This window comes from Stenella coeruleoalba, assembly GCF_951394435.1.
Source record: "Stenella coeruleoalba genome assembly, chromosome: 13".
In the NCBI taxonomy this organism is placed as follows: Eukaryota; Metazoa; Chordata; class Mammalia; order Artiodactyla; family Delphinidae; genus Stenella; species Stenella coeruleoalba.
This window is the reverse complement of record NC_137159.1, coordinates 54,383,591-54,401,840: the sequence shown is the minus strand read 5'-3', so window position 1 is coordinate 54,401,840 and position 18,250 is coordinate 54,383,591. Positions and strand designations below refer to the sequence as shown.

The 18,250-nt window shown below is 38.2% G+C and overlaps 1 protein-coding gene and 1 pseudogene across 8 annotated transcripts in view; one reads left to right on the top strand and one right to left on the bottom strand.

Annotated features, from left to right (window-relative positions):
* PREPL (prolyl endopeptidase like) overlaps positions 1-18,250 on the bottom strand; it is a 57,574-nt gene that overhangs the window by 3,570 nt on the left and 35,754 nt on the right. For 6 of the 7 annotated variants that reach the window (XR_013831046.1, XR_013831047.1, XM_079940862.1 and 3 more), the window contains 8 exons: positions 16,347-16,563; positions 15,537-15,722; positions 11,345-11,542; positions 8,821-8,996; positions 5,724-5,940; positions 1,815-1,964; positions 1,286-1,409; positions 361-434 (listed from right to left, as the gene is read on the bottom strand). Coding sequence is in view for 5 of the 7 variants with exons in the window: in XM_079940862.1 (XP_079796988.1) it covers positions 361-434; positions 1,286-1,409; positions 1,815-1,964; positions 5,724-5,940; positions 8,821-8,996; positions 11,345-11,542; positions 15,537-15,722; positions 16,347-16,563 (1,342 nt within the window). In the remaining 2 variants the exon portion in view is untranslated. The remainder of the gene's footprint in view (positions 1-360; positions 435-1,285; positions 1,410-1,814; positions 1,965-5,723; positions 5,941-8,820; positions 8,997-11,344; positions 11,543-15,536; positions 15,723-16,346; positions 16,564-18,250) is intronic. The other variant, XM_079940864.1, reaches the window with a different exon arrangement.
* Positions 5,874-7,679, top strand: LOC307196129 (sorting nexin-6-like; annotated as a pseudogene). The gene is made up of 2 exons: positions 5,874-6,771; positions 6,911-7,679. The product of its transcript is annotated as a sorting nexin-6-like (transcript).

The window sequence follows — 18,250 nt, the reverse complement described above, 5'->3', positions numbered from 1 at the left end:
CACATTTAAAAAATTAGATAGAAGGCCTTTGTGGTACAACTCCAGTGTTCAAGTCTCTCCTTGTCCATCCATCTTCACCTAACCCTGAAGTCAGCAATTTATGGCAAAGGTACTTTTTATTTGGCACAGAGGCAGAAGGCTCCCCACAACTGAGATTCAACTACTTTCTCTGACAGAGCTCCTGTATCAAGTACCTTTTCTCTTTATTGACTCTGAGTTCTTCCTTCCCCCTCAGGTCTCAGCCATAGACCTGACAGTTGGTGAAGCAGCCGGCACAAACCCTGCTGTAACCACTGAAAGGCTGAGTACAACACATCACTAATTGGGGATCTGTCAACTTAAAGGGGCTTGATAGCATACCTTTTTGTGAGAATCCTCAATCACATGACTGCCTCCAGGCTGAATATCTAAAATAATATTGGGGGCTTGATAACCTGAAACAGTTAACATATGAAACAATTAGAAGGTTTCGGCCAACTGAGACCCACCCATTTCACCCGGCTCCTTCCAAGCACTCTATTAAAATAACAGCGAAGCAGAAAGGCATAAGCCACGACCACCACCAACAATGAAGACAGGAGAGTTGGGGAGAGCAGTAGAAAACAAATTCTTGAAACAGGAAAAGCAGGAGGAGGCCCAGAGGCAGAGGAAGCTGGATGGAAGAGACTACAGGGCTACATGGAGAAGGAAGCCAATCGGTCTTACGGAATCTGAGAGCCTTGTGACCTGGAAACACCAACTATAGCAATGAGTGAAAGTGAGATACAGAACTGAATACAGGGCAACTGTCTGGAAACTTGTATGTGAGACCCTCCAACCCTGAGCCCAGAAGGTCCTGGCATGTCTTGGCAAGGAAAAACAGTAAGAGTTCTTGTCTAATAAAATGGAAAGATCTAGAGAAAATTAAAGTTGCTAGTTTGGGCACTGAAGCTGCAGAGCAAAAACTTCAGAATTTGTTTTTAGAGATTCCCAAGAATAACAGCTCAATTAATTTTGTTAAAGAATGAATGATATGATACGGTATGATAGTACACCTCCAAGTTATGTAGATATTTAAATTTACTTTTTTCTTTGTGCGTTGCCTACCTTATTTTAATGCTGTCCTTTGAAAAACAGGCGAGGCAGTTATAGTTATTACATTTGCTTCAAATGGGTAGTTGACACAGGAAAAACTGATTTGTCTAAAATCATGGGTGACTGATTTGGTCTGCAGTACTACTCTGAGCAGTACACTGAAGGTGACAGTCCATGTAGCTACGTCCCCTGCTCCCAGGTGGTCTCCTACCTTCCCCGGTGTCCTTAGCATGCTCCACGATGGCTTCCTTGAGTTTCTCAGTATAGTTTACAATTCCTTTCAGAGGTACACGTTCGTCGTTTTCATAAGCTGTGATGTGAATTGAAGGATAATGCTGAAAGAAAAGAGATGTACAAAGAATTTATATTATTCCTTATGGTCCCTTTCCACCTTATGGATTATGAAAAATAATTACCTCCAATTTCTTTTTCCCTAAGTGCTAGAACTTTTTTTCTCATTTGATATTCTTGAGAGATATGTGGCATCACAATACTAGACTACTTGTTACCTGGAATAACCTTTTCTTGACTAGTGAGACCTTGATCTTATTGAATCTAGTCTCCTGAGCTATTAAGTTGAAACAAACATGGAGTATGAGCAGAGAAGGGGCTGAAAGGTGAGTATTATAAGGAGAAACAATCTAAGGCCTTACTAAATCCCTGCTTTGGCTCGGGTAAATATCCTTTTCATTATTCTCTCTATCACTTCAGCATAGTATATCATAACTGTCTTTCACTACCTTAGGTTTAATGTTTTGATAGGGACAGTAACGTTTTATGTAGTTCTTGTGTTTTTCATCAGATGAAGGATTCCCCCACTCTTCTAATTCTTCTAATGTCAGAGGAAGTGTAGTGTCCATCATGGTGTTGAGAACATCCAAGAAAGGTGCCTTAAAAAAAAAAAAAGCCAGAGAAATTTAAACTTCAATTAATAAACTGGTAAAATGAGTTTCAGAAAAATACTATACTTTATGAATATACATGCTGACATCACAGAACAAAGCTCAAGAAGTTATGTACATTCCCAGGAGCCAGATTTATTAGCCAGTCTGTAACCAAGGTCTGTGATTTATAACTGGCTTTTAAGGTATTCAGACTCCTTAAATGACAAAGGATTTATCTTCCAATTTCCCAATTTTTGCCTTTAGTTTTGTTTCTTTTATTCACATAATAAATGCCACCACCTCACATCCATTAGGCTACTATAAGAAAAAAAAGTGTTGGCAAGGATGTGGACAAACTGGAACAATTGTGCACTGCTGGTGGGCATGTAAAATGGTGCAGAGAGTATGTTGGTTTCTTAAAAAATTAAACTTAGAATTATCATATGATCCAGTAATTCTATTCCTAGGTATATATCCAAAAGAAATGAAAGCAGGGTCTTGAAGAGTACACCCCTGTTCACAGCAGTATTTACAATACCCAAAAGGTGGACATAACCCAAGTGTCCACTGATAGATGAATGGATAAGCAAAATATAAATACAATGATACAATGAAATTCAGCTTTACAAAGAAGGAAAATCTGACACCTGCTACAACACAATAGACGTTGAGAACATTATCTAAGTGAAATAAACCAGTTATAAAAAGACATATATAAAAGAAAAAAAAGACATAAAACATTGTACGATTCCATTTATATAGGAGGTACCTCAGTGTAGTCAGATTCATAGAAAACTAGAATGGTGGTTCCCAGGGTCCAGAGGAAGGGGAAATTGGGGAGTTGCTATTTAATGGGTACAGAGTTTCAGTTTTGTAAGATGAGGAGTTATGGAAACTGGTTGCACAACAACGTTGAGTGTACTTAACACTACTGAACTGAACACACTTAAAAATGGTTAAGATCGGGGCTTCCCTGGTGGCGCAGTGGTTGAGAGTCCACCTGCTGATGCAGGGGACGCGGGTTTGTGCCCCGGTCCGGGAGGATCCTGCATGCCGCGGAGTGGCTGGGCCCGTGAGCCATGGCCACTGGGCCTGCGCATCCGGAGCCTGTGCTCCACAGTGGGAGAGGCCACAGCAGTGAGAGGCCCACGTCCCGCAAAAAAAAAAAAAAAAAAAAAAAAAAGGTTAAGATGGTAAATTTTATGTTATTTTACTACAATTAAAACTTAAAAATAAGGGCTTTCCTGGTGGCGCAGTGGTTGAGAATGCACCTGCCAATGCAGGGGACATGGGTTCGAGCCCTGGGCCAGGAAGATCCCACATGCTTCTGAGCAACTAAGTCCATGTGCCACAACTACTGAGCCTGCACTCCAGAGCCCATGAGCCACAACTACCGAGCCCACGTGCCACAACTACTGAAGCCCACGTGCCTAGAGCCCGTGCTCCGCAACGAGAAGCCACCACGATGAGAAGCCCACCACTGCAAGGAAGAGTAGCCCCCGCTTGCCACAACTAGAGAAGCCTGCATGCAGCAACGAAGACCCAACGCAGCTAAAAATAAATAAAATAAATTAAAATTTAAAAATAAAACCCCAACTACACATGAATAAACTCAGTTGGACATTTTACATTATAAAAAGGTAATAAATGCTAATTGAAGAAAATCTGAAAATTATCCAAGTTGAAAAAGAATATCACTCATTGGCTTATAACCAGTATTAAAACATTTAATAAAATGGGAGCTGCTTTGTTCATGTAGTTATATGATCTTCTGTTAACATGTTTTGCAGCTTTCTCTTTTATTAACATTAAGCAAATATGGGCAAATGCAATTCTTTTTGGCTTCCTAGCATCTTAGCTCCTTTTCTGCATTTGGAATATCCCTAACCTTACAAGACAGCCTGCCTCTCACTGTAGAGGAGCTAAATGCCAGATAGTTCCTTTCCCAGCTTTCCCTCAGAGTGAGAGTAGCCACATGACTTAGGTTTACCAGTCAGACATAATGGGCTCCAAACTTTGAATGAATTGTGGGATAACTGCGTTACCTCCAATTCTTCACTATTACAAGCAATGTGGGATAAATATTCTTATATATTTCTGATTATTTCCTTTCTGATTTCTTTCTTTTTAAAAAATTTATTTATTTATTTTTGGCTGTGTTGGTTCTTCCTTGCTGCATGCGGGCTATCTCTAGTTGTGGCGAGCGGGGGCTACTCTTCGTTGAGGTGCGCAGGCCTCTTATGGCGGTGGCTTCCTGTTGCAAAGCACGGGCTCTAGGTGCACGGGCTTCAGTAGTTGTGGCACGCAGGCTCAGTAGTTCTGGTGCACAGGCTTAGTTGCTCTGTGGCATGTGGGATCTTCCCGGACCAGGGCTCGAACCCGTGTCCCCTGCACTGGCAGGCGGATTCTTAACCACTGCACCACCAGGGAAGCCCTCCTTTCTGATTTCTGAAAGTCAAAGGTTAGTTGCATTTTCTTTATAATTCTGACATTATTGTCTTTGTGCATAGAGTTTTTTCCCTTCTATACTTAGTATTTCTATTAAAAAACAGATGTACAGATCAGGAATATTTAATAGTTATTTACTTAATACAAGCCCACAGTGTATAGCCCACACCCTTAAAAAAAAAAAAAAAAACCTGAAAATAATTTACTCTCCATCTTAGTCATTATCTTCTAGAATATCTATTGTAGAAGAACAAAATTTGTCACCCCCAGATTATTTCAAGCTGAAAACAATCAAGGCCCAAAAGACTCAGGAAGAAACTTTGATATTCTCCCTAACAGCCTGAAGAATTTAGATAGAGGGTGTATTACAGGAACATCACCAGATAATAAATATGGACTAGCTGTGGTGGGGAAATGCTTAGAGACCAGAGTCCACTCTGTGTCCCATGGTCTCTGCTAACCCAGCAAACATCTGTTTATCAAACTTTTGCTTTTCCACCTCCATGTGAACTGCCTTCTACCCCTTGAAGTCTTACCCCTAACATCCTCTTTCGTCTTTAGCTGAAGATGGTGTTTAAGGTGAATAACCATGGCCACCATTCTGGTCATTTTGGTGAGTTACTCAGTCTGCTGGGTCTCTTCCATGTATACATGTTATTAAACTTTTGTTTGATTTTTCTCCTGTTAATCTGTCTCATGTCAATTTAATTCTGAGACCAGCCAGAAGAACCTAGAGGGAAGAGGAAAATTTCTTTCTCCCCTACACTAACCAGGAAGCAGAAGAAAGATGGAGGTGAAATGAGCGGCTATAATTTCATAACTTTGGACATCAGGAAAAGACTATAGAGCCTTTTCAGAACAGGAAAAGATATTTCAATTGAAATATAGAAAAATATTCCTAAAGACCATTAATAAGAATAGAGTATGTGAAAACAGAGAGGCCCTAAATCCAGGACTGAAATGTTGATGGGCAAGAAGAGTCAAAGGATTTCACACATTCCAGAGTCAGTGTGCTTGACCTGACTTCCTGGATCTGGTGTTTCGTATATGCTTTGTCTCTTTTCCACCAACTCTAAATGTTCTTACAAATAAAAAATGATCAGTGGGAATAGCCATTAATATCTTTCAGAGGAAATCCTTAAATATCAATAAAGAATACTGTCAGGGAAGTTCTCCCAGAGCTGTAATTCTATGCTTAAAATTTAAAAGCTTTGTTATACTCCTATGCTATGGTAAAACTGTAACAGAAAATTTTTCTTAGAGCATCTATTACTTCACGCCTCCCTATTCTGTAAACCGTAGAGGCAGAGTACTTACCTCCAAAGTCACAGCTCTCAGCAGCTCTGGATTAGAATTACACAATGCTCCCACAAGCACCCCTCCAGCACTGAAAGCAGTCAGGGTTGTTAGACTTGGCTGAGAAAAGCCTTGGCCATGAAGTGTCTTAATGCAAGCCTCTAAGTCAGCAAGGCCATTGAGTTTTTTAGTTAGACGGCCATCAGCATGCCACTGGAGGCCTAACTCACCACCTCCCCTGAAATTAAAGGGCAAAAAAGTTTTAGTGGGGAAAAAATGTAAATGATATATATAGGTCAGGGTCAGCACACTACAGTCTGCGGGTTAAATCTCCCCAGAGGCCTGTTTTTGTATGGCCCTTGAGCTAAGAAGGATTTTTACATTTTTAAAGGTTGGGGAAAAAAATATCAACCAGGAATATGCAACAGAGACCATATGTGGCCTGCAAAGCCTAAAATGTTTACTATTTTGTTCTTCAGAGAAAAAGTTTGCCAACCCCTGACACAAACAATCAAAAATTGATTCAAGCCTGTGCTGAGACCTGGGCGTGCAGTGGGGGGCAGCAGGCGTGGGGCAGGCATGGGGGCCTCATGGGCCTGGCACTAATGTCTCGCTTTGTGCCTCCCCGACTCCATCCTCTTCCCTGGCGTGCCGGGCCCTGCCAACCCTGCAGGACAGCCCTGACTTCCTCTCAGAGGAGGACCGCGGACTTAGAGCAATAAATGTAGATCTTCAAAGTGATGCTGCTCTACAGGTGGACATTTCTGATGCTCTTAGTAAGAGAGAGAAAGTAAAATTCACTGTTCACACAAAGAGTTCATTGCCAAATTTTAAACAAAATGAGTCTTCTGTTGTTCGACAACACAAGGAACTTATCTGGCTTCATGATTCCTTCATTGAAAGTGAAGACTATGCAGGTTACATGATCCCTCCAAGCACCACCAAGACCCTATTTTGATGCCTCAAGAGAAAAACTACAGAAACTTCGAGAAGGGTCTATGACAAAGGAAGAATTCACAAAGATGAAACAGGAGCTGGAAGCTGAGTATATTTGGCAATATTCAAGAAGACCAGGGTGGGAGGGAGGGAGATGCAAGAGGGAAGAGATATGGGAACATATGCATATGTATAACTGATTCACTTTGTTATAAAGCAAACATTGTAAAGCAATTATACCCCAATAAAGATGTTAAAAAAAAAAAAAAAAGACCGTTGCAGTGCATGAAGTGTTCCTGTGTTGCGTGGCAGCACACCTCATTTTGAGGAAAGATTTAAATTTCTGTGTCTTCCTGGAATATAATCAACATTTGACTGTGCGAGGACAAAATAAAAAAGAGAAACTTGAAGATTTCTTTAAAAATGTGGTTAAATCAGCAGATGAAGTAGTTGTTTCTTGAGTAAAGGATATAGATGATTTCTTTGAGCATGAACGAACATTCCTTTTAGAATATCATAACCGAGTTAAGGATGCATCTGCTAAATCTGACAGGATGATGAGATCCCACAAAAGCGCTGCAGATGATTACAGTAGAATTGGTTCTTCATTATATGCTTTAGGAACTCAGGTTTCTACATATATGCAAGTTTTTCTTAAAGGTTCAGAACTGTTTGATAAAACCAGAAAAAGTGTCAGCTGATGAGGACCTCAAACTTTCTGACCTTTTAAAATATTACTTAAGAGAATCTCAAGCTAAGGATCTCCTCTATCTAAGATCTAGGTCACCACTGGATTATGAAAATGGTAATAAAGCACTGGATAAAGCAAGAGTGAAAAATAAAGGTGTTCTGTAGGAAGAAACGTCCCAACAATTATGCCGTCAGAAATTTGAAAAAATATCTGTATCTGTAAAACAAGAACGTAGAGATTTTAAGACAAGAAGAGTTGCTGCATTCAGAAAAAATGACTGGAACTGGCAGAGTCAGAACTGAAACATGCAAAGGTAGTGTCATATTAAAGATTTAATAATTTAAGTGACATAATTTAGTAATGAGTCAGTCATGAAACCTTATTCTAATTTTAAAAATAGAGAATCTTAGAAATAAGAGGGATTTTAAAGATCATCTAATTTAAACAATAATATCTATTATAATAGATCTAATGGTTAGCTTTGCAAGACTCTAGTACCTAATATGGAAAAACAGTATCATTTTTTGACTAGTTGTTAAATAAATCTTCCTTAAAAAAAAACAAAACTGACTCAACAAATATGCTTTGAGTGCCTGCTTACTGTTTACCAGACATTGTGCTAAATGCAGGCCTTAAAAATATAAAAAAGTAGAATCCTCTGTCCTGGAGGTCATAATTTTGCGGGGAAAGAGAACAGCTACCAAGCAATGTGGTTGCTGCTATAACAGAACCAGAACCAGAGGAGAGAACATCCACCTGTCAGGTTAGGGGTATATATAGGAGTCAGGAACATGAATGCTTTAAGGAGGTGATATCTAAGCTGAGTCTTGAAGGAAGAATGTGAGTTCCCACTAGGGCAAAGAAAGGGAAGGCATCAAGACACAGCATGTGCAAAGGCACAGAGGGGAAAGACGTTGTCATTTGAAAGCATGTAGCGAGGCTGGATGTGCAGGATGTGCATGTCTGGAGAGCAGGACATGTTTGGGAAGCGATGACAGATGCCACTACAAAGATAAGCCAAATCATTAGGACGTTAAATACTGCACTGAGGTATTTGGATTTTATTGTGGAGATGGGGAAGTGGTAAAGAATTTTAAGCAGAAACATATAATACTAATTGTGTCCTGAAAACAGCTTAAATAAAATGGAAGTTAAGAGTGGAAAAAAGGGAGTCCAGCTTAAGAGGCTATTTTAGAAAAACCCAAATTCATGAGAATTAAATGGAAATAATAATGTAACTAAGAAAGTACAGTGCTTAGTTTATCTATTCTAAAAATCCTAAAAATCTGGTGTAAAATCCAGAAAATCTACCCTTTTGCTTTTGGGATTAATTAATATGTTACTGAATCAGGTTCTACTAGCACAGGTTTAAGAATACACAAATTCAACAATACAAATGAGAAAATAAACTTCTGCTCCCCAATATACTGTTATTTTGAACATGTGACAATACTCCAGTACTCACATTCCAGGCAAAATGTGTTGACTCACCGAACGTGACAATATGCTAATATCCATCCATCGTCCACCAACACCCGCCTTTCAGGCCTGAAATTCATTTTCAAATCCATTCCATAAGCTCCATATACATGTACCAGGAGAGGTTTCTTCTGCAAGTCTTCAGAATCCGTTTTATGGAAAATAGTCATTGGCACTAATTTTCCATCCTGGAAATGAAGATTTACTATGCAGGTAAAGAAGTCTTCTCAAACAGTTTTAACCCCAATTTTATGTGCTGCTTATTGATGTTGAGCACCAACTTCATTTAATTAAGACAAAAGAGTTACGGTCTCTAAAAATCCCTCAGGTCCTTAATTTTCAGCTACTCTGCTGACCTATAATAGTAACTAGAAAGGAACAGCAAGAGTCTGGCTTGAAAACAGTTTATGAAATGTAGCTTTTCAGGACAGTAAAGTGACTTTAAAGAGTTCTTCACTACTCAGTATAACAATTTTTTTTCTTTCACAACAAGCCAAAATACCTATCAAGGTTAGATATACTAGCACGGTATTCTTCCTATACCTCAGGTTACATACGGGCATTTCTCATCTTTGAATATATACAAATATGCTAATTAAAGAAGTTTTAACAACTCAATTTTCTGTACTCAATAGTCAGAATTCTCAATCATTAAAACCTGAAATCTCTTACTGACCTAACACCCACCCACATCCTCTTCAAAGACCTATTTATTTTTAAAATGTTTAAAAGCAGTTTAAGTTTTATAAATTTTAACATCTAAATTATTTTTAGGGCAAATAACTATACTCCAGTGTAGTTCACACTCAACTGACTTCCTTTCATAGAAAAAGGGTAGAAAATGTTGGTTCTCACCCTGCTTACAGAAACTTAATGAAAAAGCACTAGTTTACATAAGGAAAATAATATAACCAGGCCACTCTCCCTATTTTTTTCATTCCCATTTTGAAAACTTCACTTTGGGGCACTAGAGTGTTATCAAATAAGGAAGAACTCTTCCTCTCATTATTATACCTGTTATGACAGTGTAACTGAATTTTCACCGTAACTGAATTTTCACTTCTCAGTAAGATTCATTCTTATAAAATGATGCAGATTTATTTCTATAAAATAATCTTGTTGTGTTCATCTTCCTGCCTCCTACCCAACTTCACTTAAACAAGCAGAGAAAAGCTTATTGGTTGAAAACTTATGAAAAGGAAGAGGTAAGGATGGTAGCAAGTCCCGTGATGGCCTGAATCCCTGAGTTCATCAGCAGTGCAAAAATGCCTGTAGTTACAGCAGCTTCCCTTTAGCAGTTGTTTCCTTCTTCCCTAAGGTACGAAGAATCCCTTGGCTCTCCAAAAGCTTAGCTTCACTGTTCTTTCCATTTGGGGTAAAATTACAACATTTTGGGAGACTGGTATAAATCCCATCTTTGTAAAACAAAACAAAGCCTAAACATATGTATTTTGTTGACAAAACCCCAAAATCTGGAAGGTGATAATGTATTAACAATGATTATTTCTATGCAGTACAGCAAATAGGACTGAAAAGTAGTCATTTAAACTTTATACATTCTATATTTTTGTATTTGTTCTAATAAGCGTGTATTGCTTTTATAAAGTAGTTATTAAAGTAGTCTTTGCTTCAAGATATTTTTTAAAAAAATCAGTGAATTAAAGAAAAAATTCACAAGGAAAAAAGGCTTCTGTTTTGATTCATTCTTTGTCAGTACATGCAAAATTATCTGATGTATGATGTGCTAAGCTCTGAGAATTCCTTAAATTCAAGGCCATGGTTTATGTATTAATTTGTTCCTCATTTGCTCAAATTTTCTTCTCTACTTACTACCTCCCCAACCTCCCACTGCCCCCGGACAATCTTCCCTCTTTTACGCTAGACTTTGGCCATACTGTTCTCCTTTATACTTCTTGAATGCATTATTTCTCCCTCAATTCAGGGCCTCTGCACAAAACAGAATCCTCCTTCCCCTTTTCTAGCTTAACTCTTGATCATCTTACTTCCTCAGAGAAGCTTTCCCCAATTTCTCCAGACGAGGTAAGGTCCCTTTACCATATGTTTCCACTGTACTCAGTACGTCTTCCTTGGCAGCAATCAGTACATTAGTAATTACTTCTTCAAAATCTAGCATCTTCCCCACTAGATTTAACCTCCATGAGGGCATGGAGTCTATATTAGTCTAGTTCACTCTAGTCAATTGCTTACTACCTTCATAATTTTTGTCATAACTACACAGAAACTTGATTATTTTCTTCTTGAAATCAACTTTTAATATTCAAATATACACAACACATGAAACCAAGGGCTTGCTATGATGGTTATAAATTTTCGAATCCATGTTAAAATAAATGCATGAGTATCAGAAGCTAAAAAAAAAAGTCCATGTACCCCCTAAAATCATTTGGGTCTTGCTGTGGAGTGTGAGATCCACTTTACTAAACTGTGCTAATGTAATCCCAGCAATTGCACAATACTTGACAAATAGTATCCTTTCAACAAACAGAGGCTGACAGTGGGGATCACAAAGACTTACCTCGCTTTTGGCTTCTATACGTAAAACACGACTAGTCTTTGTGATTGGGTCTTCATGTCCAGTTTCCTCAAACAGTTTACCTTCTGAAAACTTATACGTGTAATACTTAGGGGGGCGTATAGGAGAGCAAAGCTGAAAGGGGCAGTTCTTTGGGTCTGAATTTGTATCCATTATGAATCCACAGGCCCAAGGTGGGAGCTGAAGAAATAAAAGTTATTTTTACTCTTTATCTAGACACTAAGTATTATTAATTAAATTTCTGGGTCTGCTCCAAACAAGATGATGTGGACATCAAATTTATTTTTATCCATTATCACATAATGCCTCATCTAAGGGTTACTTCAGCACAACAAAAAATATTTCAAGTGAAAAACAAAACTCTATGCAAATGACCAATAAAATAAGGAAAAAGTAAAGGAAAATGGTTTATCATGAATCTAGATTTACATGAAGTCTCCTTCAATAAAAAAGTTTATTTTGGGGGTATATAAACTTGGGCAATGAAACAGCAAAATGATTAAGAATAACAGCAAATCAAGTAGTAATTCCAGAACCCAGAAACATCTCCAAGATCTCTATTCTCTATTCTCATAGAACACGATATTTCTCACGTGTTTTTAATAATTTATCCAACAGCCCTTACTCTGCTGCCTGGACAGCAGCAGTGATGACAGTTATTATTCCAGGGCTACAAACTGGCTCAGCAGCACTAAAGCGTTTACAATTTGTTTTTAACTTTAGCTCCCAGGGTAACCATTGTGCAAAAGAAAACCTTTCCCGCACATCCACTCTGAGAGACTCACAGCTATTACGCTTAAGATTCTTAACTTTAAGAAAAAAGGAAAGAAATCAAAATTTATTCTCTCAGAGCAGCAGGGTCCAGCCTCAAACCTTCCACTAACATCCCTCTTACACCTTTTAAAGAACTCTAGTAAGCAGGCTGACAGTGTGTTAGAAATGGTACTGAGAGTCAGAACATTAAAAGAAAATTGCCTTTCTTTTCCTGAGTAATTGTAGAAAGAGCAAATTCCTTAGAAAATCAGAGGTCCTGGCACAGCAACGTCACTGGTGGGCACTATTTAGAAAGGGTAGGTGGGGGATGTATGCATAAAGAGTGTACCATTTAACCTGTAGAAACTATAGCCAAAGAGCTTATGTTCACAGAGCAAATTCCTTGCAATTAATCCAAAGAATCCACTGCCCTGAAACACCAGGGACATAAATTTGCAATGTCTCTCTAAAAGAGTTCCTAATTTATTCTCCTCAGATTGTAGGTTACTTTCAAGGATAATTTGTTTATTTAAATATAAGCCATAACTAGAAAGAAAAATGTAATCATGAAAGTTGGGAAATCTGGTAGCAAAAGTGAAACGAGTAAAAATTGAGACCTCAGTGGGAAGAAAAGGAAGAAGCATTGCTATTAACCTTGTAACACAGGCCTCAGATTGACGGCACAAGGCTCCTCAGCCCTCAGCGGTACAAGTTTTTCTCCCCTTTGGTGACACTTTAAAACATTTTCCATGTGACTCATGTAGTAAGTTTAGTTTTTTTGGTTTTTTTTAGTAAGCTTAGTTTCTGATTAAATGGTTCCAATAAATCAAAAAGTCTTTTGGGTGTATTTCTTAAACTAATGGGACCAAGGTTAAAGTTTTAATCATAACAAAAACTGTTCCATGGCTATGGACTTTTTAAAGTTTGTCCAGCTGATATAGAGGTATTAACTATCTCAAGGATATCTTCAGCCACATTTCCTATTGAGATAAGCCTGCAGTATCATCTATGTATATTAATGAACAGAGCCTGAGAAGAATTATAAGCTGGCCAGGTGATATGCCGATATTCCTTGAGATATTTGACAGAAACAGGTTTAGTTTAAGCATTCTACCAGCTAACCACAGTCATTTCATCAGAAGAATGATTAAGACATACATGCTGAAAGAAAATCAGCCCAAGCATGCAGGCTGCTCCAGATGAATTGATGTTAGCACAAAGCAAAACATTTCCTAATTTGCTTTAATTAAATATCATAACCAAATAATATATCATAACTAAAAACATCACCAGGAAATACTGATGACATGATGACCAAGGATATGAGGCAATATATTAAGGGCTTCACATTTTCTATTGCTGAGATTGAGTTTATAAAGCTCTTTTAGTCAAGTGCGCACTGGGCAGAGATGTTACATACAGAAATACTTTATAATCCACTCACAGTATGGCTTACAGATGTCCTTTGTATATAGCACTGTCTGTGCATATTAATCAGCGTTATCCAGTTCATAAAAAGGCTCTGATCTATAGAATTCTCTTTAACTAGCACCTGGTATATAATATAGTATTTGATTCCATGTGATGATGACTCAGAACATCATACTCATATCATAATAGGTACTACAGGTTGGGAAAGGTCAAGGAATAAAGAAATAGAGGATACAGAATAAATGAAAGACATGATGTTTGTGTTAATGGAAGTTAAAACAATGGAAACTGAGGCATATCTTAAAAATATAAAAAATATAAAAGGCCATATTTACTTAGAAATCACATCTTAGCAAAGTCTCATGACATTCCTAATTCTGAAAGAATTTTGTTATAATAAATGCATCGCTAGAAATTATATATTTTCTCCCATCCCTATTCCTATAGACTACAATAAGAACAGATGCTCTGCCAGTTTCTGGATTGAAGATGTCTGAATTTGGCATCAATTAGCAAGTGAAAAGACACACTTTTGAATTCAGTAGATGAAAGCAGTTAACAAAATTGCTGGAGTTAAAAATCACCATTTTTGTTTTAGGACATTTATACAGCCTTCTAAGGCACAAGACATTACATTTGATAATTTGATAATTTGATTTCATGAAGTAGATGGAAAATTTTGCTTGTTTTATTTAGGCCCTAGTTATTTCTTATTTATACCACTGTAACAATCTCAAAACTAACCTCTATGCCGCTTATCTCTCGGTGCTTTGGTGTACTCTAACACAGCTGCCCGATAACCTCATGAAGTACAGCTTGACTCCTTAAATTATTCCCCTGTCCGCACACTTCACATGTTCCCCTCTTCATAATTTACGCATAAATTCACCACCTTGACAGTCAAAGAATGTCAAATCATAGCTTCATCACCTAGAAATTTATTCTGCTTCAATAAAAATGAATTATTAGCAGTTTCCTGAACATTTTCTGAACTTTTCCAGCTTAGAGCTTCATTTGATGGACTTTCTCAGCCTAGAATACCATTCCCTTCCCCACCCATCAAAATCCTATCTATCCTCTTTGGTTTATCTCAAATTCTACTTCTCCTCAAAGCTTTCCTGGGCCCTCTTCCTTTCCTTTGGACCTCACAGCACATTTTATGTTTCTGATCCCACTTATTTAAACCCATCTTATACTTGATCTTTGTGTACTAGTCTAATCTCATGATAAACTGTATTCTCCTTAAGGCCTGATATTTTGTCCTACTATCTTTCCATTCCAGAGCGCCCAATACAGTACTTTGCACACAGAAATTTGATAAACATCCAGTGAATTTACTGGAATTGCATTTTAACAAAAATTGTGATAGTAGTACAGATGGGGAGGTACAAGTGGTCTGTTTGCTGGTCACACAACTCCATATCAAGCAAAACAGAGGGCTCTCTTCTTCTCTTCAGTGCATGCTATCTAAAGTCACATATTAATGCTGCCTTAAAACTGGGCAGTAACGTTACCGTTCACCAGTTTTAGCAATAAAATTGGCAAAGAGATGATGAAGACATGAGAATGCAGTGGCAGAAACATAGTAGCAGAAACACAGTGGGTATGACTACTATCCCCACTGGGGGTGTGGGATGGGAACAGGAGGCAGTGGTTAGGCACCAGCTGCCAAGTTGGCCTCAGTTATTACTATATCTAAAGTTGTAGAGACATGTGATATAGAGATAAGCAGAAAGAGAAATATAACGGCACTTTACCTCTGAAATTCATGCTATAAGACAGTATTTTTAAGTAAAAGTGCACAAAATGGAAGGTCCTCTAAGTAATTCTAAAACAAACCTCCTAAACCTGATAAAGACCCAATATGCTAAATTCCATTTAAATTAATTTCCTTTTAAGAAAAAGTATATTGGTATTATTCAAAATTTGATGTTCTGTTAATAAACTGCATATATTGACTAATGTATTATCTTTCGAAAATTAAACATACCTTTAGAGACCGAACTGAATCGTCAGCCAGACCAATCACATTAACATAAAGTAGATTGCTATGCTTCAGGAACAGAACACAGTGATCCTTAAACATGTCCAGGTCTACAACTTTGGTATTTCTCTTCATTGTGAAAAATAAATCCCAATTCATAATAGCAGGGGTATCAGCAGCTGTTCTCATTAGCTGTGTGGAACAAAATTAGAAGAGATCTAGGTACCAGAACATGATTACTACTGCATCCAGAAATGAAACCACTGAAAACCAGACCATACTCATCTTCACTGTTTTATGAAGAGCTGAAGGAACTAACTCTGCATCAGGGCTGAAGTGTGAACATCACCGTATGAATGAGCCCAGGCTAGGCTGCTGGGTGGGTATAGCCCAGTGCTTAGGTGACTGGTCAACCAAGGGACATTTGAGTGAGAGTACTGACAGCTAGTTGACTGTGGAACTATCAATGAGCCTAGCCAAAACCAGTAAAAGAACTGCCTGAGATCAATCCAAACTGCTGACTCACAAAATCATAAGCTTATAAAAGTTTTTTAAGCCACTAAGTTTGGCTTTGATAACTAATATATTCAGGATAGAGTATGTTTTCATTTACTAATCTTTTTAGGTACAATTAAAATATGAAGAGGTATTAGCTCTAAGGGAAAAGAAAGGGGATTGGTTTTACATAGGAAGATAGCATTAGTTTTTACAATACCCAAAGCTTACAAAACAATAAACTTTTAGAGCAAGAAATGTTGATGTTAGTGTAACACTCCCTAAGAGCCTAAATGGGGACCAGGAGGATACAGGATTTACCTTGAATTCTGTAGGCTCGCCAACATTAGTGAGAATGTATAATTCATCATCTCTGTGTTCTACGTAGTAAAGGACCCCGTGTATTCGCTTCTGGATAAGTACTGGTGGGTCCCAAGGGCTCATGCCATCTATCAACCACACCTCTGAAGTGGTCTTGTTCATAATATTCATGGTGAGAAAACGACTGTCTTTTGTAAGATAAAGGAAAACAAAAAAGCTGCACAGAAGAAAGAGGGAGAGAGAGATACGAAAACCCAATAAATTTCAAATGCAGGCTATCTTGTTAATGACAATATCTCACTGGTGTTCAGTATATATATTAATTTATAATGCAGACAGAAAATAAAAACTCCTTAGTGAATACTGCTTATAAAAACTGGCTATTATATCTCTCATTTCCTCCCCAAAGGCATTCAAAATAATTTTTCTCTAACATTTTATTATAAAAAATTTTCAAACATACAGTAAAGATGAAAGAAATGTAAGGTAAATACCGATATACCTACCACTAAGATTCAATCATGGCTAACATTTTGTTATATTGTCTTTATCACATATCTATCAATCCATCTTTTTTTTAAAAATGCATTTCAAGGTAAACTACAGACATCATCTAACTCTCAATCACATTAATAGATTATAGGACTTTTTCCTGAGAAGAGGAAATAAACTTCCTAGAGGAGATATGTAACTGTAGGGAAGAAAAGGGACACAGAGTTTCCTTTGTTTTTCTTCTCTGTGCATGTTGGATATCCTTTTTCCTACTCTCCTACTTTTTACAACAAAACAAACAATAGGAAGAAAAACCCTCACAATCTCACTAACCTAACACATTTTTTAAATTAACTATTTTAATTTTTCGATTTTTCCTTCTAAGGCTTAATTGTATTTTATACATGTCTTTTTTTTGTGTGTGGTACGCGGGCCTCTCACTGCTGTGGCCTCTCCCGTTGCGGAGCACAGGCTCCGGATGCGCAGGCTCAGTGGCCATGGCTCATGGGCCCAGCCGCTCTGCGGCACGTAGGATCCTCCCGGACCAGGGCACGAACCTGTGTCCCCTGCATCGGCAGGCGGACTCCCAACCACTGCGCCACCAGGGAAGTCCTATACATGTCTTTAAATAGATGTAGTTATTTAAAAAATATAGATGCAATTCTGGCTTCTGCATTTAGGATTTTTTTTTTTTTTTTTAAATTGGTTGCGCTGTGCGGCACATGGGATCTCAGTTCCCCAACCAGGGATAGAACCTGCGCCTGCTGCAGTGGAAGTGCAGAGTCTTAAGCACTGGACTGCCAGGGAAGTCCCTGCATTTCTTCTTACACATATTATCATCTTCCCCTACATTAGTTATACAGTCTGTGATCATTATTTTTAATGGCTACATAATATTCTATCGAGTTGAATTATCATAATTCTTAAAAATGTAGATTTTAATGTTTCATTGTAATAAATATAAAAGGGAATATGTCATGAAGACAGTTTCCCTCTCCCTATCTTAAAAAATAAATTAATTTGGTTGTGCTGGGTCTTCTTAGTTGTGGCTGGTGGGCTCCTTAGTTGCGGCCGGTGGGCTCCTTAGTTGCGACTCACTGGCTCCTTTAGTTGTGGCATGTGTGCTCCCTAGTTGCAGCCAGTGGGTTCCCTAGATGCAGCAGGCAGGCTCCTCAGCTGAGGCTTGCCGCCTCCTTAGTTGTGGCATGAGAACTCCCATCTGTGGCATGCATGCGGGACCTAGCTCCCCACCCAGGGAACGAACCTGGGCCCTCTGCATTGGGAGTGCAGAGTCTTAACCACTGCACCACCAGGGAAGTGCCTCTTTCCAACTTTTATAGTTATTTCCTTAGGATAAATTCTTAGTAACAGAAATACTGTTTTAATGATTAAGTATTTTTATGACTCTTGAT